Raw genomic sequence first — 25,648 nt, forward strand, 5'->3', positions numbered from 1 at the left:
TGATAATTAGTAGAGCTATGTTTCCTTATTTCAAATACAGTGAGTGTTCTTTCTGCTACAGTTGTTTCTGTTATTTCAACACATCAATATGGTAACACATTCAACTGCAAAAGAGTTACAGTGTGAGCAGGCAAGATTTGACTGTAGGTGGAGTTTTTTAGTAATACATGATAGCATAAAAACATTCCTATTAGTGACACCTGGAAAGAAAATCAGGTTTTTGTTGCTATATATGCAATATTTAACAGTTTAAATTTTAATTCAGAACTACTTTTATTGAGGGAAAAATTATTCTTTATACTATTTATTGCACTACTTCTCTGTAACTTATATCCACTGTTCCCAATCTTACCCTCAAAAGTGTGCTCTATATTCCAATACATACACACTTTATATAAACTTTAAAAACGTTTTACATTCCCTTTTCTTCTCTTTTTCTTAATTATCTTTAGTTCCTCAAGCCATTCTTTATATGACATAATCTCCAGATTTCTCACATGTAGTCTCTCCCTTCTGTTCAGTCTTGAGATACCTAGAACTAAATTCAGTGTTCTCTGTACAGTCTAACCAGCATGGCATGGAATAGTAATAGGACTTAAAGAGAGCAAATTACCCCATTTCTTAACATAACGTATGATTATTTAAGCATTTTAAACAGTTACCTCATGCCCTTGGTTCATAATGAGTTTACAGCTGATGAAAACAATCTTTTTTTATGTTGTTGCAAACCTTGATTTTCTTCTTGAAGTTGCAGAATGACCAAGGTTATCACTGTCTCATCTTTCTGTCTGGATACCATATGAATTCTTATTTCTGTATCTCTGTGTTTTCTCATTTGCTCAACTATATGTCTCTTTGACCCTAGGCAATAGCTTCTTTTCTTTTAAAATTGAAGTCACTATTTTCTAGTCCTCATTCTGTGTATGAGCCAACACATCCAGCCACTAAAACTTGTTCCTTTTAAATTTTTCTTTCCCTTTTGGCCTCTGGGCCACATTTTCCCAGTTGGTCCTCTTGAGTTTTCTTTGTGCGTGTCTACTCTTTTATCTTTCCCTTAATTGTTGGTTATGTCTTGGGTTTATCATTGGCCCTATTTTATATACAATGTATTTTTTTATGAATTATATTTTAAATGTCAAATCCACATGAGCTCATCTTTGATAAAAGGATATAGAATCAATCCGTTAGGGGATTAGTGTTGCGTTTCGGGGGGAAGTCATCAAGAAGAAAGCCAGAGAAGCCAAATATATAGGAAAGTTTCAAGAATGAGAATCAGTTAGCATGTTGAATATTCTTGAGAAATAAAGTAAGGTGATAATAGAAAAATGATCATTTTATAGCATAGAGGGAGGCTGTTGGTGATTTTAGGAAGCATTATATTAGATTTTTAAGGGCAAAAGCCAGAGTATAGTAAGTTGAGTTAAAAGGAGGTAGAGAAGCAAAGATAATATATAGACAAAAGTCTAAGAAATAGAATAACTGCAGAGTGGTGATACATGGTCAAGGGAGGCTTTTAGATCAAGGGAGATAAAAAGTATGAGACACTGGTTTGGAAAATGTAACTTCCTACATATTTGTACAGAGGACTCTGGAAAGAAAACTGCTGAAGACATAACTCTAGGGAACAAATTTATTCAGGCAGTAGGAATGAAGACGAGATCCTACTAGAAGTTCAGATGAATGCCTTTTGCTCTATGTACTGTCCTTCAATGCTGAGATTCCATTCAGCGCTCAGCAGATTCCCTGACCCCGGGCACTTCATAGTTTTCTACTTCGTATAGTGAGGTATGGTTATGTGAATTATTTTCTTCTAGGCTCATCCAGGCCAGGTTATTTAACTACAGTTTTGAGAATCTGACCTCTGGCTTAAAAATCAGATTTTAAGAGACTATGTCAAGTGACTCATTCTGCTACCCAACGTGATTTATAGTCTCATTATACTTTGAGGACCACTGATTTACTTGGTGAAAATACACATGTTAAATTAGATTACTTTGAAGAGTTAATTTGTTAATTTCTATATCTTAAACCACGAAACAGAGGAATCTGCCCTGTTTGAGGGAAAAATAAGCGTATTCATATCCAAATGGAAGCAAAGTAATTTTTTTAGGAAAGTAATTTTTAACTCATGCCCTATTGTTTTGGTAATATTTTATTTATGAAGGTCCTACCATAAATTATAAAATCATTCTTCTTTTATGGAAGCTTTGTATTAATTTAATTTGGTTTCTTTTATGGATGATGCTTTTATATTAGAGGTAATTATCTTAGAGGCATAAATTATATGATATAAATATTACTGGTTCTATATAGTCATGTGTGTTCTAGAATCACACTGTCTGGGTTTAAATCACCCTATCACTGTAGCTTTGTAATCTTGAGAAAAATAGTTATGGGGTCAGTTTCCTTATCTATGATAGCACTGTAACTGGATATAATCCCATTGAGTTGTGGAGATTAAATGAGTTAATTATAAAGTACTTAAACTGATGTCTGTTACAAGGTGAAAACTTAATAAATATGGGTTGTTGTTACTGTTATCATGAATCTAGCATCTAGTTTCTGCTAAACTATTTCTCTAAGATAAATTTTCAGGATGAGATTATTTCATTAAACTGAGATGGCATCTTTATGTTACTTTGCTATCTATGACCTTTGTTTTTCAAAAGAGTATCAGTTTCTGCTATACAATTTATAAATACATCCTGTGTGTACACTGATATGTAACTATAAGCAGTTTAAGTCATAAGCTTGTAGAAAATCTTGAGGTTCTCTCTTTTTTTCCTTATTGCTGAGGATCAAGCCTAGGGTTACAGGCATACTAAGCATACTTTATATCACTGAGCTGTGTCCTCAGTTCCTATTAAGTCTTCATTGATTTTTATACTGTAGTGGCTTGTTCAGTACTATCTCTAGATGGATGTAGATAAATATTGTTTACTTTTGAAAGCTCATGCCTAAGTAATATTCTAAATCTGTGTCCTTTTTTTACTTTTAATAGATTGAAGTCATGGCCATTCTTTTTGCTGTTGTTGCCAGGGGAACTACTATCCTTGCCAAACATGCTTGGTGTGGAGGAAACTTCCTGGAGGTGACAGAGCAGATTCTGGCTAAGATACCCTCTGAAAATAATAAACTAACTTACTCACATGGCAAGTGAGTTCTGATCTGCATGTGGTAGAGGGAAGGAAAGAATTTTATTGTAATAAAAACAGTAGAAAGTAAGCTTTTAGGTAGATTAATTTGACAAAACAATAATTTGATCAGCTTAGAAAATTTCTGGTGCTAAGCTAGGCAATGTGGCTATAGCTCATGCCTATAATCCCATTACTAGATCCCACTGTGAGTTCAAGGCTCTAAACCACAGAATGAAACCCTATCTCAAAACAGTAAATTCTGGTTTTGTTACTTATTAATTTAACTTATTATTTTATCCTATCATTGAAATGATATATTAAAGAAAGATATGGAGATGTTACATATAAAACGGCTTTACTATAGAGTTCTAAGATATGTGGAATGATACAGATAATATAAACAGTATTCTTTTTTCATTCTTTTAGTAAATATTAACATAGTACTTAGCTAATGATAGGCACTTTACATGTTGAAAGTGATATGACAAGAAATGTGGTATTTGCCTTCATAAAGATTATGGTTTGATGATGAACTCTGTAGGTAGGTATAATAGAGACTACAAAATAGTGGCATTCTAAGTTAGAAGGAACAGAGTTATGCAGTCATATTTATGACATTGTTAGTCATTTTTTGTGGCTAGTACCCAGCATGATGATGATAAAACTGGGTAGGAGAAAGTCATGCATGGCTTCATAGGGCATATTAAGAGTTTAGACTTACCTGTAGGCAGTAGAAAGGCACTGAAGGTGTTTAAGATATGTCAGCTTTTGCTCTATAAAGATCACTATGGTGGCATATTAAAGAGGACATAGATGGGAAATCCTAGTAATCATGTTACTCATCCTCATTGATGCTTAAAATATTTTATTACTTAATCTTTACTTTTTTAATTTTTATGTCAGGAAATTCTTATTATTTTCTAGGGTTAAGCCCCTTTACAAGTTAGTTAAAGCTACTGTGAGAAGACACTGTGATACAAAATTGATGTATATGAAATAGTCCAGCGATGAGTGGTTCAGAGCTAGTGGGGTAGCTTTGCTATCACTGCTGAAAAAAATATAGAATTCTTTTAGTTGGAGGAAGGGACTATATCTTCCACTATATTATAAGAACCAGAATTTAGTAACATACCTACATCTAGCTACAAGGAAGGCTAGGAAATATAAGTAAAATGTAAGTTTTAGTAGAAGAAAATATTTTATACATAATGTGATGTCTACCCAAGTCTTCACCTGCTCCTCCCATGTTTGTTAGGTGAAGTTTAATCACTGAGTTTTTTTTCTTTTTAAACTTCTGCCCTAGTTTCAGTCATATAATATTTGTCATCTCAATAAGATAACTTTTACTTCTGTGTACCAAAATAAGAATATCCACATCATATAAATTGAGTACTTTCACTAGACATTCAGCTAGCTAAGCCTAAAACTTCAGAATCGTATTTCACTTCTTCACCAAATATTTACCTTTCTTCTACAAGTTTATCAGCCCATTTCTTCTCTATCTCCATTTTTTCTTCAGTTGCCTCATCTTCTACTCCTTTAGTCCTCATTTTTGTTTTCCACCCACACTTAACAACTTATTACTCTTCTAATTTCTTTGTTTCTTCATAACATTTGTAATAATTCTCACCTTTTATTGGAGTAAGTGCAGGCAATTACTTTTTCCCTGCATGTTGTATACTTTTGGCATGTGAACAGATTTTACTTTCCTATATCTATTATGTGTTCTTTTTATCTCCACATTCTTACACTGCCTAATTCTGCACTTTTGTATATTCTTTGCTTATTCTTTGCATTCCTCTCTATTACTTATTCTTTAGAATTCAGACCATATATCACTTTCACCCTTTGATACATCTCCATTACCTGCTTACTCTATACTACCCTCAACTTCGTTATTATCTTGTTTGCTATGCCGCATTGTTATTCCTTTACACTACAATCCTTAAAAAAGTGGGGCTAATGGTTTTACATTCCATATCCTTATTATCTTGCACATTAACTAGTTCAAAGCAGATGCTCAAATGTTATTGTTGAGAATTTGGTAGCAAAGGTATTTACCATACAGGAAAAAGCTAAACAAAAACAAAAACCCTGTGGCCCACTGGGGATAAATTTTAATTGTGTGTTCCTTCTAAGGCACCATCTCTTCTTTAGGCCCTAAGAATCCAATTATGTTTTTGTATGTAACATTTTAATGGTTAATGTACATGTTACTATATTTAGGAAGGAGGACTTCTTTTCATGTTTTATTCATTCCTGTCAGTTTAACTAGAGATAGAAATGTATAGGGTAGGGGAGGATGAGAATGGATTGTATTTGTAATCAGTATAGTGAAATTGGACATACTGAACTGGCTTATATATAGATAGAACTTAGAAGTGAAATAGATGATGCTTAAAACCACAATACATTTTATATCTTTTATTCTACAGTTATTTGTTTCATTACATCTGCCAAGACAGGATTGTGTATCTTTGTATCACTGATGATGTAAGTAACTTGAAGATATATTGCTATTTCACTATGTATACTAATACAGTCAATTATTAATTATCTATACCTATAGTGGGTAAAAGTGATAAAAAATTTGTAGCTGGAAATTTTTTTTGCCCTTTGCATTTGTTGTAAAGAGCATCTTATGACAAATTTTGATACTTGAAAATATTACTCTGTTCAGTTTTGATAGTTTCTGCTTAATCTCTCTGAACATTTATCACCATACAGTAAGTATATTGAAATTGATATTAATGATTATGATTGTTGTTTTTGTTTTTTGTTTTTAAATAATTTTTTGAATTTTTTAAAATTTATTTTTTGTTCTGAATACACTCTGACTGTACTTTCCCCTCCCTCCATTTCTCCCTACCCTCTACTCCTCCCAGCCCCGCCTCACCTCCTCTCTCCTACAAATCCACTCCTGCTCCATTTCCCTTCAGAATAGAGCAGGCCTCCCAGGGCTATCCACTGAACATGACATAACAAGATACAATAATACTAGGCACAAACCCTCATATCAAGGCTGGGTAAGGCAACCCGGTAGAAGGAAAAGGGTACCAAGAGCAGATGAAAGAGTCAGGAACACTCCCACTTCCACTGTTAGGATTCCCACAAAAACACCAAGCTAACAACCATAATGTATATGCAGAAGACCTAGTATGAACCCATGCAGACTCTGTGATTGCCTCTTCAGTCTCTGTGAGCCCCAATGAGCCCTACTTAGTTAATGTCTGTGGGCCATGTTCTCCTGGTATCCTCAACCCCTCTGACTCCTACAATTCTTCTTCCCCCTCTTTCTGTGTGGTTCCCTAAATTGGAGATAGCCAGTTTGGCCTCTCTCTACCTAATGATTATGATTGCTATTAAAGCTTCTCAAAATGTTGAATATTGAATTAATTATTTAAATATTTAATAAATTTTTATGTATCTATTCTTTAGAAAAACAATATCATAGTACATTATGATCAACTATGTAAATGTGTAGTTTACATTGGTTAGGTTGTTATCTGTGTATGTTGGCTATAAGCCCAGAATGATCAGTAATAATGTCATCAAGGAACATTCTTTCCTTTTCTTTACTCGTTAGTTTCTTATAAGTTCCCCTTATGGTTGCATGTATCTACATGGCTATTTATTTATGTACAAAGAAGAGAGACTGTGTACTTTGATCTCTTATTGTAGGAATGAGGAAAATATGCCTCTTTCTTTCTTTTGAAGTTAACTTCTTTTCATGTCATACTGGCCATGTGCTTATTTCTAAGCTGTTCTCTGACAGTCATGGAATTAACATGATTTCTTTTTTTTTTTTTTCCGAGACAGGGTTTCTCTGTGCAGTTTTGCGCCTTTCCTGTAACTCACTTTCTAGACCAGGCTGGCCTTGAACTCACAGAGATCCGCCTGCCTCTGCCTCCCGAGTGCAGGGATTAAAGGCGTGTACCACCACCGCCCGGCGGAATTAACATGATTTCTATAAATCAATGTTGTTAAACTTTCTTGTCACAGACTCCTTTGTCACTGTGGTTACACTGAGAATGTTGTTAACTGTATGAACTAGAACACAGAGGAGTCTAAACAAAATCAATTTTACTTATGTATAACACTCAATATACTTTAAAGGCTACATTAATGAATGTACTTCTTTATGACTTCATTGACAACACCTGGTCATCACCCTAATAATACTTTTGAAATGTTGATGCATGTAGTCTATTTCAAAATACCTGTAACTATGATATCATATTAATAAATAATTCTGGAGATGACTAAGCTACAGGTACTGTTTAATATTCCTTTGTTTTGTTACTTCCATTCAAAATTGAAATTTAACCTAAAGAATTATGAAAATAACAGTGTACTATGTAGTGGTATTTGCTCTGCCCATGACCTTGGGCTGTTCAGGCCAATGCTTCTTGCCATTTTACATGACTTCTTAAAAGGAGAGGAGAGAGGGGTCATGTGGTCCCTTCTATTTATTTATTTGCTTGTTTGTTTGTTTGTTTGTTTGTTTAATCAATCCTGGCATGATCCAGACGACCTGGGAATTGAACCTGGTTCCTCTGGAACATCAGTCAGTGCTCTTAACCACCAAACCACCTCTCTCCTCTCCTTTTAAGAGGTCACGTACAATGGCAAGAAGCACTGCCTCCTTCAGGCCATATAATCCAAGGTCATCAGTGGAGCAAATACCACTACAGTAATATTTCTTTGTATCCTAATACAAGTACCTACTAGAATTCTTACCATTGATCCCAGTTCAAGAATACTTGCTGTAGTGGTGGAATGATGGCTCAGTGGTTAAAAGCGCTGGCTACTCTTCCAGAGGACCCAAGTTTGATCTCCAGCACCCACATGGCAGCTCACAAACATCTATAACTCCAGGCTCAGTAGATCTGGCACCATCTTGTGGACTCTGAGGCACTGCACACACGTGGTGCATAGGCAAAAAACACCCCCACATAAAATAATAAGGAATCCTTGATTTAAACTAAGTTGAAATGATGTTCAGTTACATTGATCATCACAATGATTTTTACCTCTGGTTTCACAATAAAGTCCAGCTGTATCTGAAAGGACTGATGTAAAATGCTTAAAATAGATGAGAACTATCATATAATCTCAAATGATCCAAATTGAGCAGCAAAATTCTTAAGCTGTGATTTGTTGTATGTGTGCACACACACATATACACAACTTTTTGGCTGACTTGGAGTAGACAAGGTACATCACTTGACCTTTTCAGATGTATCACTGCTATTGTATTAGTTCAAAATCCATATTAATAGCATTATCTTTATATATTAAAAACTGTACTTTTCTTAAAAATCTTTTATTTGCTTTATGTATATGTATGTATCTGTGTCTAGGAATGTCCACAGAGGTCAGAGAGCAAGTCAGATTCCTTGGAGCTGCAGTTATAGGCAGTTGTAAGCTGCCCAACCTGAGTGCTAAGAACCAAACTTGGATTCTCTCAAAGAGGAACAAGCTCTCTTAACCGCTGAGCCATCTCTCTAGCTCCTAAAACTATACTGTTTTTTATTGATTTATTGAGCATTTTCTTATGCTTGACCTTGTGATCATGTGAAAGAACTGAAAATCAATTCCTGACCCCTGAGATAATAATCTACATACCATTGTTTTTAGTTTGGATCTGACTCTCAGCTTTTTAATTTATTAGCTGTTTGACATATGGCAAGTTAGTTGTCTTTTGAAACTTTTGTTCTTTATCTATGAAACAGGATCAGTTCTGGTTATTCCTCATGGAGTCAGGAAACAGTATTATTATTACTAATATGCCACATATCTTTGTTTATATGTGTACATTGGTCACTTTGCAGGATTTTGAGCGTTCTCGAGCCTTCAGTTTTCTGAATGAAGTAAAGAAGAGGTTCCAGACTACTTATGGTTCAAGAGCACAGACTGCTCTTCCATATGCCATGAATAGCGAGTTCTCAAGTGTTTTGGCTGCACAACTGGTAATATTTTTCTCAGGACATAGTGTTTTGATTTATATTTTCTCTTTATTACCTTCAAACATGATGAATATAGGGGCCCTGACCTATAGAACACTTTTCTGATTGTGTCGCTATAAGCCAACATAATAAAGCTTCCCTATTAAAAATATAAAGGAGTCATTTTAGTGTAGAAAGCTAATTCGTGATATCCTCTATTACTAATAGTCAGCATATCTCAGGATTTGGAAGAGTGTTAATGATAGACTAGTTTGACTACCCATTTAATGCTTAAATCCACTAAACTTGTCAACTGACATTTTAACCTATATATAAACCCTTTTCTTATCCATGATGTAAGTTTGAGTTTTGAATAGCTCAAATTAGTCATGTGAAAATCTGTTCATCTGATAACTTCCTCATTGTCAACTGAATTGATGGTGTGTGTGTTTGTGTAACTCTGAAATGCCACTATAGTCAAAATTTAAAAAAAAAAACCTATCTATTAACCCTAAACTTTCCCCCATGCCCCATGTCACCTGCCCAATACCCTGTCCCAGCAAATTATTGATTATATTTTATCTCTATAGATTAGTTTTTTTCCCTAGAGTTTTCTATAAATAGCAATCATAAAGTAAGTACTCTGATGTGTCTTGTTTGTTTTGCTCATTAGAATGCTTCTAGTACTCATGCATGTTGAGTAAGTCAGCAGCATATTTCTGTTTTCTGTGAACAATACTGTATATATACTGTTTTACTCATTTACCTGTTGCTAGATATTTGGGTTGTTGTTAGTTTTTAACTGTTATGAGTGAAGCTGCTGTGAATTTCCACATACGAGTTTTTGTGTGGGTATATGTTTTATTTCTCTGGTAAATAAATACCTAGGAATGGAATTTCAGGGTCAGATGGTGATATGTAATTTAAAAATTTATCACATACTATTTTTCCAAAGTGATTGTACTATTTTAAATTCTCATTGGCAATTCCAGTGTTTTTCATCCTTGTCAACATTTATTGTCTCGTTCATTCTAGCTATTCTGGAGGGTATGCACTGGTAGCTCATTGTGTTTTTAATCTGCATTTTCATGATATGAATGATGGTGAGCATCTTTCAAAATGCTTTCTTTTTATCTGTAAAAGTATTTGGGCACAAATACATAACCTCTAACTATTATTTAATTGTGAATATGGAAAACTATACATTTTTAATCAGTTTTTGTAGATGAATTTCTAAACGGTCTTATTAATAAAAAACAAACAAACAAACAAACAAAAAACCCAGAGCCAGATATTGGGGTTAAAACCTGAGAGATCAGAGAAGCAGAACAAGCCACAGCCAACCTCACCTCGACAATTTCTCATCCGATCTTGTTTCCATGAATCCTCAGACTGAAAGCTTCTGAGTCCTCACCCGAATAGATCTCAGCTGAACTGCTGATAAAAGCTTAAAAGCTTCTAGTTCTTGGCTTCTAGCCTTATATACCTTTCTGCTTCCTGCCATCACTTCCTGGAATTAAAGGCATGTGTCTTTCCCAAGCAAGACATGAGATCTCAGGTGCTGGGATTAGAGGCATGTATCCTTCCCAAGCAAAGACATGAGATCTCAAGTGCTGAGATTAAAGGTGTGTCACCATGCCTGGCTCTTCAAAATATATACTATCATTAGTCTTTTAGATTCTAGATCTTGAGAGAAGCCAATGAAAATAAGAGACATGTTGTGATCCCAGCAGATAGAAGGGCAGATATTAAAAGAAGTGAGCATACCCCTATTTCATCATATCCAAGAAATGAGGAAAATCAAGGGTACCTGCCTCTCCCCATCCCAACTATAGTAATTTTTAATTTTTTCCTTCCTTCTATATAAGCACAGATTACGTATCCCCTCATTTCTGCCCAAAGAGTCTCATATATTTCATATTATAATATATTCACTGAATTTTACTTAAAATAAGATATTTTATGCTAAAGTACATTCCATATGAAAGCAATTTTTATACTGCCAGTATTTTTTCTAAATGTAATACTATTTTTTCAGATATATGTATCTTTTATATACTAGATCCATAATTGTATAGCATTCCTCAATATAGGTTGTTATTCTTTATTTCTTATTGTAAATAATGTCTAAATATTGTACATTAAAACTTAATATCTTGTAGAAGCATCACTCTGAAAATAAAGGACAAGACAGAGTGATGGAGACTCAAGCACAAGTGGATGAACTGAAAGGAATCATGGTCAGAAACATAGGTATGTTTCAGTGGCATAGTTTCATTCATATGAGCACAAATAATAATGAATTACTAGATTGGAGTTAGATTATTGTAGGGAGGCTGAAACAGCATTTCCTTGTTTTCACCATCTGGGTCAGGGGTTCTCAACCTTCCTAATTCTGTGGCCCTTTAATACAGTTCCTCATGTTGTGACCCCCAACCATAAAATTATTTTCATTGCTACTTCATGAATGTAATTTTGCTACTGTTATGAACCATAATGTAAATATCCAATGTGCAGGATATCTGATATGTAACTCTTGTGGGGGTTGAGAACCACTGATATAGATGCTGATATATGGTCTTTGTTGGGTGGGTGTTTGGTTTCTGTTGCCCTCTGCTTCTTAGGAGGGTGTGGTGACTATGTATTGCTTGGTAGTGAATGCTTCTGGGATCCTATTAAGTATGGCCCCTGAAGGTTCCTGGTTCAGTGCATTTCTAGGTATTGGGAGCTGATATTTAGAAATGGGAGTGAGCTATAAGAGAGAGGCTGAGGGGCTCCACAGGAGGGAAGAAAGGAGGGTGTTCCAACCATGATCTGTTTAGTGCCCTAGGAATGGAGGCAGAGAATCGGGAGAGGCCACAGTATGTAGTCTGCTATAGATCTGGGGATGAGACTTGGGTATTGATTTTGGAGGAAAGGAGGGGAAGTAAAGATCTGAAGTTTATTTACTTCTTCACTGGCCTACTTGGTTCTCTAGATGGTTTTGCTGGTAGGCTCCCAGGGAATGCCTGCTGGAGTTGGGGTCTGAGACAAAGGTTGGAGAAAGGTTGAAGGAGAGCTATATGATCCTCTGGAAATGGTGGCTAAAAGGGAGGGGAGGCCGCAGCAAGTGGTCTGTTACAGAGCTGGGGTGAGACTAGGGGATTGGATTTGGAAGAAAGGAGGGAACATTGAAGATCTGTAATTAGCTTGCTTTCCTGGCCTGTGCATCAGGCAGTGTCTTGATTATGATTACTATTGCTGTGATGAAACACCATGACAAAAAGAAACTTTGGCTTACACTTCTACATCATAGTCCATCACTGAAGGAAGTCAGGACATGACCTCGAGCAGGGCTGAAACCTGGAGATGGGAGCTGATACAGAGGCTATGGGGGGATGCTGCTTATGGCTTGCTCAACATGCCTTCTTATAGAACTAGGACCACCAGCCCAGGGGTGGTCTCTCCCACTACGTGTGTGTGTGTGTGTGTGTGTGTGTGTGTGTGTGTGTGTGTGTGTGTGTGTGTGTCTGTGTCTCTGTGTGTCTGTGTCTGTGTCTCTGTGTGTCTGTATGTCTGTGTAGGGGGTTGTTAGCCTATTTGTTTTCTCAATTTATGGTGTCCTTTTTGTGAGACAATCTCATGTAAGACTGTTCTTAAACTTACTGTATAGCTGAGGACGATCTTGAACTTCTAGTTTTCCTGTATTCTAATTTTCTTTCTGTCATTTTGATAAAATATCCTGAGATAAGCAACTTAGAGAAGAAAAGGTTTATTTTATCTCACAAGTCCATCATAGCAGGGAAGTAACTGTAGCTCGAGTTTTCCTGCCTGGCCCACAGTCAGGACAAATCTCTCTCACCTGCCAGTCCCACAGCCGCTCAGACCCGACCAAGTAAACACAGAGACTTATATTGCTTACAAACTGTATGGCTGTGGCAGGCTTCTTGCTAACTGTTCTTACAGCTTAAATTAATCCATTTCCATTAATCTATACCTTGCCACATGGCTCGTGGCTTACCGGCATCTTCACATGCTGTTTGTCATCGAGGCGGCTGGCAGTGTCTCTCTGACTCAGCCTTCTACTTCCCAGCTTTATTCTCCTCCTTGTCCCGCCTATACTTCCTCCTGCCTGACTACTGGCCAATCAGTGTTTTATTTACCAACCAATCAGAGCAACACATTTACCATACAGAACATCCCACAGCAAGTAACAAAGGCTTGAAGCAGCCAGTTAAAAGACATCTACAGTCAAGAATACAGAAAAATAAATGCATGCCTGCTTAATGCACATCTACTTTTCTCTACTCTTAAATGTCTCAGGACCAAAAACTAGGGAATAATGCTACTCACATTTTGGCTGAGTCTTCTTATATCAATGTAAGAAGCAAACAAGACAAATCCCCACAGATATGCCTACAGGTGAATCTGATCTAGACAATATTTCTTTTTTTAATTTGTTTGTTTGTTTTATGTGACAAGGTTTCTCTGTGTAGCCTTCACTGTTCTGGAACTTGCTATGTAGAGCAGGCTGGCCTCAAACTCACAGAGGCCACTTCTCCCTCCCAAGTGCTGGAATCAAAGGCATGTGCCACCACCGCCTGGCCTGATCTAGACTACATTTCGTTGATACTGTCTTCCCAAGTGATTCTAAGTTGTGTCAAATTGTCAATTAAAACTAACCATCACACCCTGATTTAACCTCTAAAGTATTGAGATTATAGGTATGTACCAGTTTATGCAGTGCTAATGATTAATTCCAGGGTTTATGCGTGCTAGCAAAGAGTTCTGCCAAGTGAGCTGCATCCCCAGATCCTCTTGTGATGTCCTTGTTTGACTTTAATACCAAGATAATAATGGACCCATATAATAAATTGAGAAATACTCCTTTCTTTTGATTTTTTAAACAAATTCATGATAAATTGGTGCTACACAAAATCTAAATGGTCTTTTAATAAAAAACCCAGAGCCAAATATTGGGGTAAATGCTGAAAGATCAGAGAGACAAAGGAACAAGCCACTGCCACGTCTCATCTCACCAACTCCACGAATCCTCTGACTGAATGCCTCTGAATCCTCAGCCCAAAAGTGCCTCCAGCTAAAAAGTGCTTCAGCCGAAAAGGCTTTAGTTGCTGTCTCCTCATGCCTTATATACCTTTCTCTGCCTAGCCTATTACTTCCTTCCTAGTGCTGGGATTAAAGGCGTGTGATTCCTAAGTACTGGGATTAAAGGTGTGTGCCACCACTGCCTGGCTCTGTTTTTCTCCTAGACTGAGTCAATATCATGTAGTCCAGGGTGGCTTTGAACTCACAAAGATCCAGATGGATCTCTGCCTCCCGAGTGCTATAGGATGAAAGGCATGAGTGCCACCACTGCCTGGCCTCTATATTTAATCTATTGGCTTGTTCTGTTCTCTGATCTTCAGGCAGATTTTATTAGGGTACACAATATATCACAACATTAAATCAGTCTGTATACTTTAAAGATGTGCTAACCTCAGAATGGAAACCAGGATATGTGTTGGGGACGAGGTTTTGCTTTTGTTTCCACCAGAGAAGAAAAGCTGTGAATATCATCAAAATTGATAGAGGTTCAATTTGAACAAGAGAGACCTCTTAATTAAAAGAGGTGATACTTCATCAACCAGTGTAATCATTCAATTTAAATTAACTTATATGACTAACAAATACTTTTCATTTGATCAGATATATGCACTGTGATAATGGCACCAAGCTGACAAACACCACCCAAAGATTGGCTTTTGACTACAAACTGCTCAGGACAATATCAAGATTGCTAGCTTAGATGATACAGCCTCACAGACTACTCCAGTCAGGACTTGACCATAATCCAAAATTTTCTTTATGTCCCCATAAGATTACCAGCACCCCCAATTAGCAGGATGTAGCCTAGAAAACTATGCCCACATTCCTGAAGAATGGATTATGGATTTTGTCTTTGTTTAGGGGTTTGTTAAAAATTGTTATTGGTCAATAGTCAATCTCTTTTTAAAAAAAAGAAAGGGAGCTGTGCGGTGGTGGCGCACGCCTTTAATCCCAGCACTCGGGAGGCAAAGCCAGGCGGATCTCTGTGAGTTTGAGGCCAGCCTGGGCTACCAAGAGAGTTCCAGGAAAAGGTGCAAAGCTACACAGAGAAACCCTGTCTCGAAAAAAAAAAAAAGGGGGGGATATGATATAGAAATGTATTATATAGAAATGATAGGATAAAAGGGTAGATTATTGAATCTACTCAGAAAAAAAGAGAGATATGATAAGATAAAAAGGTAGATTATTGAATCTACTTTTAGAAAGCAACTACTAGTTTTAAGTATTTTACATTGGATTGGATTTTTGTATATTGTATACAAAGATTATTTTTGTTAGAACATACTGTACATACATTTTAATCTCATTCAACGTATTGTACCTATACAACTCACTTAACAATGTAATGCAATTTTCTAGTTCTTGAAAGTTATTATTACAAACTATTTAGGATAAAAGAAATGCAGGTTTATTGTTAGTTACCTATTACAATGGAACTTGTCAGGTTAGGTATGTTTTCAAGGTCAGACATATATTTTAGATAAATAGGTTGTCTTTGAACACTTCAGAGATACACAGAATGTGGCATTTAAGATATTTCAATAAAATAGATTCCTTTTTTATGACAATGAGACATGTCTGCTTCTGGCAGCACCAGTCTACTTCAGAGAAGATGATGGGCATCGCAGAAACTCCATATGGAGTTTACTTTCTTTGTGGCAAAAGTTAGCCACTGGGCAAGAAAATGCCCTTGCCTTGACTGCTGACATTATGCTGTCCAAATGGGACAAGCAGGACACAAAAGAAAGGACTGCCAAACTTTACTAAGACATGGTAGGAAGGTCCTTTAGAAAATCCTGCTTCACAGATAATTCTGTCAGGTATGCTAGGCCTGTAGGCCGAAGATAGATGCCCTAACATTGCAGAGGAACCTTGGGTGACTGTTCAGGCAGCCAGCTGTTTATGTCATTTCTCACATTTTTTGGAAGTTGCTTATTTGCACTTCCTGCTTTCTCAGTAAATGTTATTTCCTTCTTGGGTCTCTGATGGAGTTGAAGACTAGATAGTTATAGGTATAGTTTTCCTTGTTAACAAATTCAGAAAAGAAACTCACTAAAGAGGTATAAAGTGTATAAGTTCAAAAAACATCAAAAGATAGTTTTTGGTTGGTAATACAAGTTAGGATAGAAAGTGAATTAGGTGCAACACTTTGGACTCACCAAAATATGATAAATAATGGAGTATTTTCTCTGAATCTGTCAAATGTTAATAGACTGGACATTGTTAATGTAATTCTTGACTGTATATATTATAAATAGTTATTGTACTTATTGTATATAGTTTTTCTTATATTAGTTATAACCTTTTATTATTTTAGACAAAAAAAAGGGGAAATGTGGTGATATATTATGTACTCTAATAAAATTTGCCTGAAGATCAGAGAACAGAACAAGCCAATAGATTAAACATAGAAGCCAGGCAGTGGTGGTACACACCTTTAATCCTAGCACTCAGGAGGCAGAGATCCATCTGGATCTCTGTGAGTTCAAAGCCGCCCTAGACTACATGAGATTGACTCAGTCTAGGAGAGAAAACAGAGCCAGGCAGTGGTGGCACACACCTTTAATCCCAGTACTTGCGAATTACATGTCTTTAATCCCAGCACTTGAGATCTCATGCCTCTGCTACCAGTACTTGGGAATCACATGCCTTTAATCCCAGCACTAGGAAGGGAGTAATATGGCTGGGCAGAGAAAGGTATATAAGGTGTAAGTAGACAGGAACTAAAGCCTTTCTCAGCTGAGGAAAGCTTTTTTTCAGCTGAAGAGCCTTTCAGCTGAGGACTCAGAGGCATTCAGTCAGAGGATTCCTGGAGTTGGTGAGGTGAGACATGGCAGTGGCTTGTTCCTTTGTCTCTGATCATTCAGCATTTACCCCAGTATCTGGCTCCGGTTTTTTTTATTAAAAGACCATTTAGATTTCATTTAATAAATTGGTGTGTATTTTTCCTGAAATATTTTATATAGAATTTATCTTTGACTCTATCTAGGCATTGATTTTTCTTGTGCAGGGTTTTAAATTTATTGACTTATTTATTACTATATTCAAATTTTCATTTGTTAATTATTTATGTGTGGTACCTGGTGCATGCCATGGTATGGATGTGAAGATCAGAGGACAACTCTGTGGAGCCTATTCTCCACTACATTTATGTGGGTTCTGGGTATTGAACTCACATTGTCAGGCTTAGCGACAAACACCCTTTCCTTCTGGGTTGTTTTGCTGACCTCAAAATTGCATATTTATTGTAAGAGTATGTAGTAATTAAGTTTATAGGAAGAAATAAAAGATGAGAATTTAGATGACCTCAAACATCTAGAATGAGCTTTGTTTAATGCCAGAGAGGTACCATTTTGAGTACTGGCCTCACCATGGTCAGAGCAAAGGACCCAATCACTCAATGACCAGAGTTCAAGAGAACACAGCTCACATTCTCAAAACTGGGATTTTTGTAATGATAGGGTAATGGGGAAGGCATTTATTAGGGGCAGAGTAGGGAAGTTAGCTGTTTTCCTTAAATAAGCTGTTTTTGAAACTGTAGAGTCTGTTGTCTCTTTGCAACTACCAGTTGTCTTTGTGATCAGCTGCTTTTTTTCTGCAGTCAGATACTGACTTCATAGAATTTTGAGTTTTAGGGCCTTTGCTTTGGTGAGTGTATTCCTTTATTTCTAATATAAAACATTATTTCTCTTTGTAAAATTATTTCCAGATTTGGTTGCTCAACGTGGAGAAAGATTGGAATTACTGATAGATAAAACAGAAAACCTTGTGGATTCAGTAAGTATAGAATATATTTTTCCAAGGTGTTCGAACAACTGCACTGATGTCTAAGATAATATGGAAATGATTTAAATTTTATGCTGAGGTGGTTTGTTTCTCTGTTCCCTTTCTCATATCTATTATGTCATTATATTGTGATAGAAGGGTAGAGGTGAGACATATAAAACAACCACAGTCTCTCAGCAGCCATTAATGAAGCTTTTGTTTAGAAAATATATTCAGTATACAGAAATAATTTCCTAAAACTTTGGATTAAGGCAAAGTTTTTTGGTTTTTTTTTTTTTTTTTTTTTTTTGGTTTTTCGAGACAGGGTTTCTCTGTGTAGCTTTGCGCCTTTTCCTGGATCTCACTTGGTAGCCCAGGCTGGCCTCGAACTCAAAGAGATCCCCCTGGTTCTGCCTCCCGAGTGCTGGGATTAAAGGTGTGTGCCACCACCGCCCGGCTTAAGGCAAAGTTTTTTTATTGATAAATAATTCATTATGTACCTTTGCTGTAAGTTTCAGTTATTGTGACTCATTGTGAATCCTGAAACTGTGCAGTTCCCTTTGGTGTTTATAGTATTAGCTTGATCTTTTCCTTTTATCAAGCCAAAGGTATAGGTTGAAATGTGCCGTTAATCCTTAACTGAGAGAAGTGTGTCCCTGTGAGTTACTTGTTCTATTCTCACATATTTCTTTAGATTTTATTTTTTTTTATTCTTCTCTCATATATTATATCCCTCCTTCCCCTCACCCAGTCTCCCTCCCCCACCTCCCCAGGTCCAGCCCCCCATGTCTTCCCTCAGAAAAGAGCAGGCCTCCAAGGGCCATCAACCAAACATGGCTTACTATGCTACAATAAGACCATACACATATCATCATATCAAGGCTGAACGAGGTGACTCAGTGGGAGGAAAAGGGTCCCACAAATAGGCAAAAGAGTCAGAGACAACCCCCACTCCCACTGTTAGGAATCGCACAAGAACGCCAAGCTCCTCATCTGTAACATATTGTAGAGGATCTAGTCAGACCCCTACAGGCTCCCTGATCTCTGTGGGCCCCCATGAGTCCTGGTCAATTGAGTCTATGGGCTGTGTTCTCGTGGTGTCCCTATCTTCTCTGGTTCCTCCTATCCTTTCTTCCTCTCCTCCTCAGGATTCCCTGAGCTCTGCCTAATGTTTGGCTGTAGGATTCTGTATCTGCTCCCATCAGTTGCTGGATGTAGTCTCTTTGATGAGGATTCTGCTAGACTCTGGTCCCAGAACACTCTACAGGCAGGACAAACTGTACATTGAAGGTTTTGTGTCTGGGTTGGTATCCCAATCCATCCACTTGAGGCCTTGTCTGGTTATAGAAGATGACCGATCCAGGCTCCATGTCCCCCGTTATTAGGAGTCTTTGCTAGGGTTATTTTCCTAAATTCCATGGAGTTTCCATTGCACTAGGTTTTTGCCTCACCCCTCAAATGCTCCTCAATTCCAGTCATTTCTCCCAGTATTTTCTCCCCCACCCTGACTTGATCTCTCCTGTTCCTAACTCCACTCACCCCCAGTCCACCCTCAAAGTCTATTCTGTTATCCCTTCCCAGGGAGATCCTTGTGTTCCACCCTTAAGCTCTCCTTGTTACTTAGCCTTTCTGTTTCTATGGACCTTAACATGATTATCTTTTACTTTATAGCTAATATCTACTTATAAGAGAGTACATACCATATTTGTCTTTCAGTGTCTGGGTTATCTCACTCAGGATAATTTTTTCAAGTTCCATCCATTTGCCTGCAAATTTCATGATGTCATTGTTTTTAACAGCTGAGTAATAAATATTCTGTTGTGTAAATGTGCCACATTTTCTTTATCCATTCTTTGGTTGAGGGACATCTAGGTTGTTTCCAGGTCCTGGCTATTACAAATAAAGTTGCTATGAACATAGTTGAGCATGTGTCCTTGTGGTATGATTGAGCATCCTTTGTGTATATGCCCAAGAGTAGTATAGCTGGGTCTTGAGGTAGATCAATTCCCAATTTTCAGAGAAACCGCAATGTCGATTTCCAAAGTGGCTGTACAAGTTTGCACTCCCACCAGCAGTGGAAGAGCGTTCCCCTTCCTCCACATCCTCTCCAGCATGAGCTATCACTTATATATTTGATCTTAGCCATAGGTGTAAGATGGAATCTCAGAGTCATCTTGATTTGCATTTCCTTGATGGCTAAGTATGTTGAACATTTCTTTGTTTCTTGCCCATTTTGGTTTCCTCTGTTGAGAATTCTGTTTAGATCCATTTTTTAAATTGGACCAATTGGTTTATTGATGTCTAGTTTCTTGAGTTCTTTATATATTTTGGATATCAGCCCTCTGTCAGATGTAGAGTTGGTGAAAATCTTTTCCTGTTCTGTGGGCTGCCATTTTGTCCTATTGATGGTGTCCTTTGCTGTATAGAAGCTTTTCAGTTTCATGAGGTCACATTTATTAATTGTTGATCTTAGTGCCTGCACTATTGTTCTGTTCAGGAAGTTGTCTCCTGTGCCAATGTGTTCAAGGCTATTCTCTACTTTCCGTTCTATCAGGTTCAGTGTATCTGGTTTTATGTTGAGGTCTTTGATCCATTTGGAGTTAATTTTTATGCAGGGTGGTAAGTGTAGATCTATTTGCTTTCTTCTATATGCAGCCATCCAGTTGGACCAGTGCCATGTGTTGAAGATGCTTTCCTTTTTCCATTGTATATTTCTGGCTTGTTGATCAAAAATCAGGTGTCCATGGGTGTGTGTATTTATGTCTGGGTCTTTGATTCAATTCCATTGATCAACGTGTCTGTTTTTAGGCCAGTACCATGCGGTTTCAATACTACAGCTCTGTAGTACAACTTAAAGTCAGGGATAATAATACCTTCTCAGAAGTTCTTTTATTGTATAGGATTGTTTTAGCTATCCTAGGTCTTTTTATTTTTTCCATGTGAAGTTGAGTATTGTTCTTTCAAGGTCTGTAAAGAATTGTGTTAGAATTTTGATGGGGATTGTGTTTAATCTGTAAATTACTTTTGGTAGGATGGCTGTTTTTACTATGTTAATCCTACCAATCCATGAGCATGGGAGATCTTTCCATCTTCTAATATCTTCTTCAGTTTCCTTCTTCAGAGACTTGAAGTTTTAATCATACAGGTCTTTCACTTGCTTAGTTAGAGTTACCCCAAGATATTTTATATTATTTGTGGCTCTTGTGAAGGGTGTTATTTCTCTGAATTCTTTCCCAGTCTGTTTGTCATTTGTATATAGGTGTGCTACTGATTTTTTTTTTTTTAGTTAATCATGTATCCAGCCACTTTGCTGAAGGTGTTTATCAGTTGTAGTAGTTCCCTGGTAAAAATTTTGGGGTCAGTTATGTAATAACTATCATATCATCTGCAAATAATGATACTTTGATTTCTTCTTTTCCAATTTTTATTCCTTGATCTCCTTTAGTTATCTTATTGCTCTAGCTAGAACTTCAAGTACTATATTAAATAGGCATGGAGAGAGTGGACAGCCTTGTCTTGTTCCTGATTTTAGTGTTATTGCTTTGAGTTTCTCTCCATTTAATTTTGTGTTGCCTATAGGCTTGCTGTAAATTGCCTTTGTTATGTTTAGATATGTCGCTTGTATCCCTGATCTATCCAAGACTTTTATCATGTACCCATGTTGGATTTAGTCAAAGGCTTCTTCAGCATCTAATGAGATGATCATGTGATTTTTTTTTTCTTTCAGTTTGTTTATATGATGGATTACATTGACAGGTTTTTGTATGTTGAACCATGGCTGCATCTCTGCAATGAAGCCTACTTGATCATGGTAGATGATCTTTTTGATGTGTTCTTGAATGTGGTTTGCGAGTATTTTATTGAATATTTTTGCATCAATGTTCATGAGGGAAATTGGTCTGTAATTCTTTTTATTTGTTGAATCTTTGTGTAGTTGGAAGTCTTTATTTTTTTTTTTTTTGGATTTCCACCTTGACACAGTAGTTGATCAGTATGGAGTTGTTCAATTTCCATGAGTTTGTAGGATTTCTGTAGTTTCTGTTGTTGCTGATACCCAGCTTTAATCCATGGTGATCTATTCTTCTGACTAGTGTGGCCTGCACCTGAGCAAGGGAAGTCTGCTGGCTTTGTGAGTAGGTACTGGCCAAGGGATGGGCAGTGAGTGGAGGGGCCGGGGGTGGGAGGGCTGTCTATTTTCGATGCAGTTCGTTGTAAAAAGTGTTTTTGAAAAACAGTGATACATATGTAGAGATCTTTTACAGAGTAAAATTTTACAGATTGAAAAAAATCAGTGGTTGATTAATCATGGTATTAATTACTTTTTCATTGTTCTGACAAAAACAATTTAAGGAATAGTTTGTTTTGACTCACAGTGTGAGGGCTCAGTCCATTATGGTGAGGAAATCATAGAGGCAAAATCTTGAGGAGGCTGGTGGTCAAATTGCATATACATTCAGGAAACAAAAAGCAATGAATGCTGACATTCAGCTAGCTTTCTCTTCTTTGTTCTGTCCAGAACTCCAAGTCAGGGAATGTTGCTCCTCATATTTAAGGTGGATCTTCCTACCTCAATTAACCTAATTTAGATAATTTATCACAAACATACATACATGTCCCGAAGGTGATTATAGATACTATAAAGATGACAATAAAACATCATAATCATGTTGATTGTGACTAGCAACAAGACTGTAGTGATTAAGAGCCTGAACTCTAGAATCAGACGGTCTGCATTTTAATACCACTTGTTAGTAGTGTGAGCTTAAGCACATTACTTAATTTCATTATGCCTAAATTGCTATAATCTATAAAATGGCAATATACTTCTTTCATTGAGTTTTGAGAATTAAACTATATGATGCATGTAAAGTGGTTAATATATCTGTTACATTATAACAGGTATTTGAAGTTATGTTGTTAATTTTAATATTAGTATTGATTAATGGCAGCTTTTAGGAGGCTGTATGACAACTGTTGTGTTTTGTAGCATTTTATGGGTTTTTTCATCAAATTATGTGGTATTTAAAGAATGATATAAAGATTTTTAACTTTTTGAAAATTTCATATATGCTGATAATTCATTTTGGTTAACTCTAGCCACCTTCCCTTCCTGCTAATTCATCCCTTATCCTCTCCTATGTTTCTCTCCCAAGTTTGTGTGCCGATTTCATTTAGTTCTTCCTGTATATATGCATTGGTGTAGAACAATCTACAAGAGCATAAGTAGCCTTTTGGGGATGACATTCCTAAAGAGAAATGACTTTTCCTCCCACAGCAGTCATCAGTTGACATTAGGTCCTTAGTTAAGGGTGGGATCTCATGAGCCCCTCCCACATCCATGCTTGGATTTTGGCTGCTTTAATCTTATACAAGTATTCACAGATGCCATGAGTTTATACATTCAGCTCTAATCATATCTGTCAAGAAGAGTTTTGATGCAGATGTCCAGTGCCTTTGGCTCTTACATTTTTTTCACCCCCTATTCTGTGATGCTCCCTGAGCCTTAGGAGGAGGAGGTGTGATATAGATGTCCCATTTAGAGATGGGCAGTCCACAATCTCTTATTGTCTACATGTTGACCAGTTTATGAGTTTCTTTATTAATCATTTATTGTAAAAAGAAGCTTCTCTTGTAGGAATTAGGAGATGCATTGTTATAAAGTTGAGAACTTATTATTATTCCCATTTTGCAGAATAATAATATTAGATTATCCCCTAAGGCCTATGATCTAACCATCTATGGGATTTTGGGCCTACTTAACCATACCAGACATGAGTTCCATCTTATGGATCAGACTTTAGATCCATGTAGATATTTGGGTGGCTGGGTGTAGAGGGGATTCCAGCATTGATGGAAAACATGTTGGCAGGGGTGACAGTACTATTGTTCACGTGGAGAGGGTGGTGATTATAGAAATAAATGGTGGAAGAGGTCATGGTGCTTTGGTCATGGTGTCTCTTTACAGCAATACAAAAGTAAGACACATACCATCTAAGGAGGAAGATACCAAACAGTGATTAAAATACTGGAAACATACCCATTTTATTTGTTATTTTTCTGTTGCTATGATAAAATACCCTTATCAAAAACAACTTCTAGATGGAAGAGTTTATTTTGGTTTATGGTTCCAGAGGAATAAAGAGTCCATTAGGGTGAGGAGGCATGGCTACAAGCAAGAGTCATAGTGGCAGGAGCAGGAAACTGATTACATCATGAAACAGAGAGAGAACTGGAAGTGTAGGGCAAGGCTGGGCATTCTCAAAGTTTACCCCCAGTGACATACTTCCTCCAGCAATGCTGCAACTCCTAAACATCCCTAAGCAGTATCACCAATTGGGAACCAAGTGTTCAAATGCCCGAGCCTGTTGGGGATATTTCTCATTCAAAGCATCACGTCCATTTAATCCCCTCTAAAGTCTTGTTTATTACTAAAATATGTCATCCTGATATTAGCTCTGTCAGAGGGGGTACCTATTTGGACATCTTTAAAAATTAATGGATGATAGCAATGACTTTCTGCATGCTATTGTCGTTGCCAACACTATTAGCATCTACAGAACCAAATGATCCACAAGATGCAGTAGTAGCAAATCAATACAAACAAAATCAGGAAATATGTAGACAAACAGCTTAACTTTGGGCACATATGTATGCTTGAAAACCATTTTGCTGAGAGAATCAGCTCCAGCAGGTCAGAGAAACAGGAGAGGAGGTTCGGAGTCGGTGGAAACTAAATACACTTATCTGATGGAGCAAAGCTTAATTCATTTTATTTCTCTTACTTTTCTTCTATCTCTTTATTTTTCTCTTATCCCTTTTATATCACCTAAGACAAAAATTTATATGGAAGAAAAGATGACCTCACAACCACAAATTACATATTTTCCAAAAGCAAATTAAAAATCTTTACACAGGAAGAAATCACATTATGATCACAAGTTACATGTTTTTTAGAAGCCCATAAGTAGTTAAGCACTTTTCTTTGTATTAATATTGCCACCATAACATCTTCATCCCAAAGCAATGATCCTTAACAAAGTTTTAAGCAAGCCAAGTATATTTCAGCAAGTTCCTTTTGTACTGGCAGGCAGCTGTTTACAGTTTAAGTATAGCAGATTCCTCTCCTATTTCTTTTTTTTTAATTAAGAGATTTTCCATTCATTTTACATACCAACCACAGCTTCCCCTGTCCTCCTTTCTCCCACCCCCCAGCCTTCCCCCCCAATTCCCACCTCCTCCAAGGCAAGGTCTCCCATGAGGAGTCAGCAGAGCCCAGCACATTCAGTTGAGGCAGCTCAAGCCCCTCCTCCCTGCACCAAGGCTGTGCAAAGTGTCTCACCATAGGCACTAGGCTCCAAAAAGCCAGCTCATGCACTAGGTACAGGTCCCGATCCCACTGCCTGGGGGCCCTCAATACAGTTCAAGCTAAACAACTGTCTCGCTTATCCAGAGGGCCTAGTCCAGTACCATAGATGGGCTCTTCAGCTATAGGTCCACAGTTCATGGGTTTCCACTAGTTTGGCTAGTTGTCTCTGTACTTTTTCCAGTCATGGTCTCCATATCCTTTGCTCATGGAATCCCTCCTCCCTCTCATCAACTGGACTCCTGGAACTCCACCTGGGACACAGCTGTGGATCTCTGCATCTGCTTCCATCAGTCACGGGAGGACGGTTCTATGATGACAGTTAGGGTATTCAGCCATCCAATCACCAG

At 37.2% G+C, this 25,648-nt stretch overlaps 1 protein-coding gene across 3 annotated transcripts in view; it reads left to right on the forward strand.

Annotated features, from left to right (window-relative positions):
• Positions 1-3,005: 3,005 nt before the first annotated feature.
• Positions 3,006-25,648, forward strand: part of Vamp7 (vesicle associated membrane protein 7) — a 58,142-nt gene continuing 35,499 nt past the window's right edge. For 2 of the 3 annotated variants that reach the window (XM_059250908.1, XM_059250910.1), the window contains exons 1-5: positions 3,006-3,156; positions 5,573-5,630; positions 8,972-9,109; positions 11,248-11,338; positions 17,880-17,947. In XM_059250908.1, the coding sequence (XP_059106891.1) occupies positions 3,011-3,156; positions 5,573-5,630; positions 8,972-9,109; positions 11,248-11,338; positions 17,880-17,947 (501 nt within the window). In that variant the 5' untranslated portion in view covers positions 3,006-3,010. The remainder of the gene's footprint in view (positions 3,157-5,572; positions 5,631-8,971; positions 9,110-11,247; positions 11,339-17,879; positions 17,948-25,648) is intronic. The other variant, XM_059250909.1, reaches the window with a different exon arrangement.

Source organism: Peromyscus eremicus, chromosome X, assembly GCF_949786415.1.
Source record: "Peromyscus eremicus chromosome X, PerEre_H2_v1, whole genome shotgun sequence".
Classification (NCBI taxonomy): Eukaryota; Metazoa; Chordata; class Mammalia; order Rodentia; family Cricetidae; genus Peromyscus; species Peromyscus eremicus.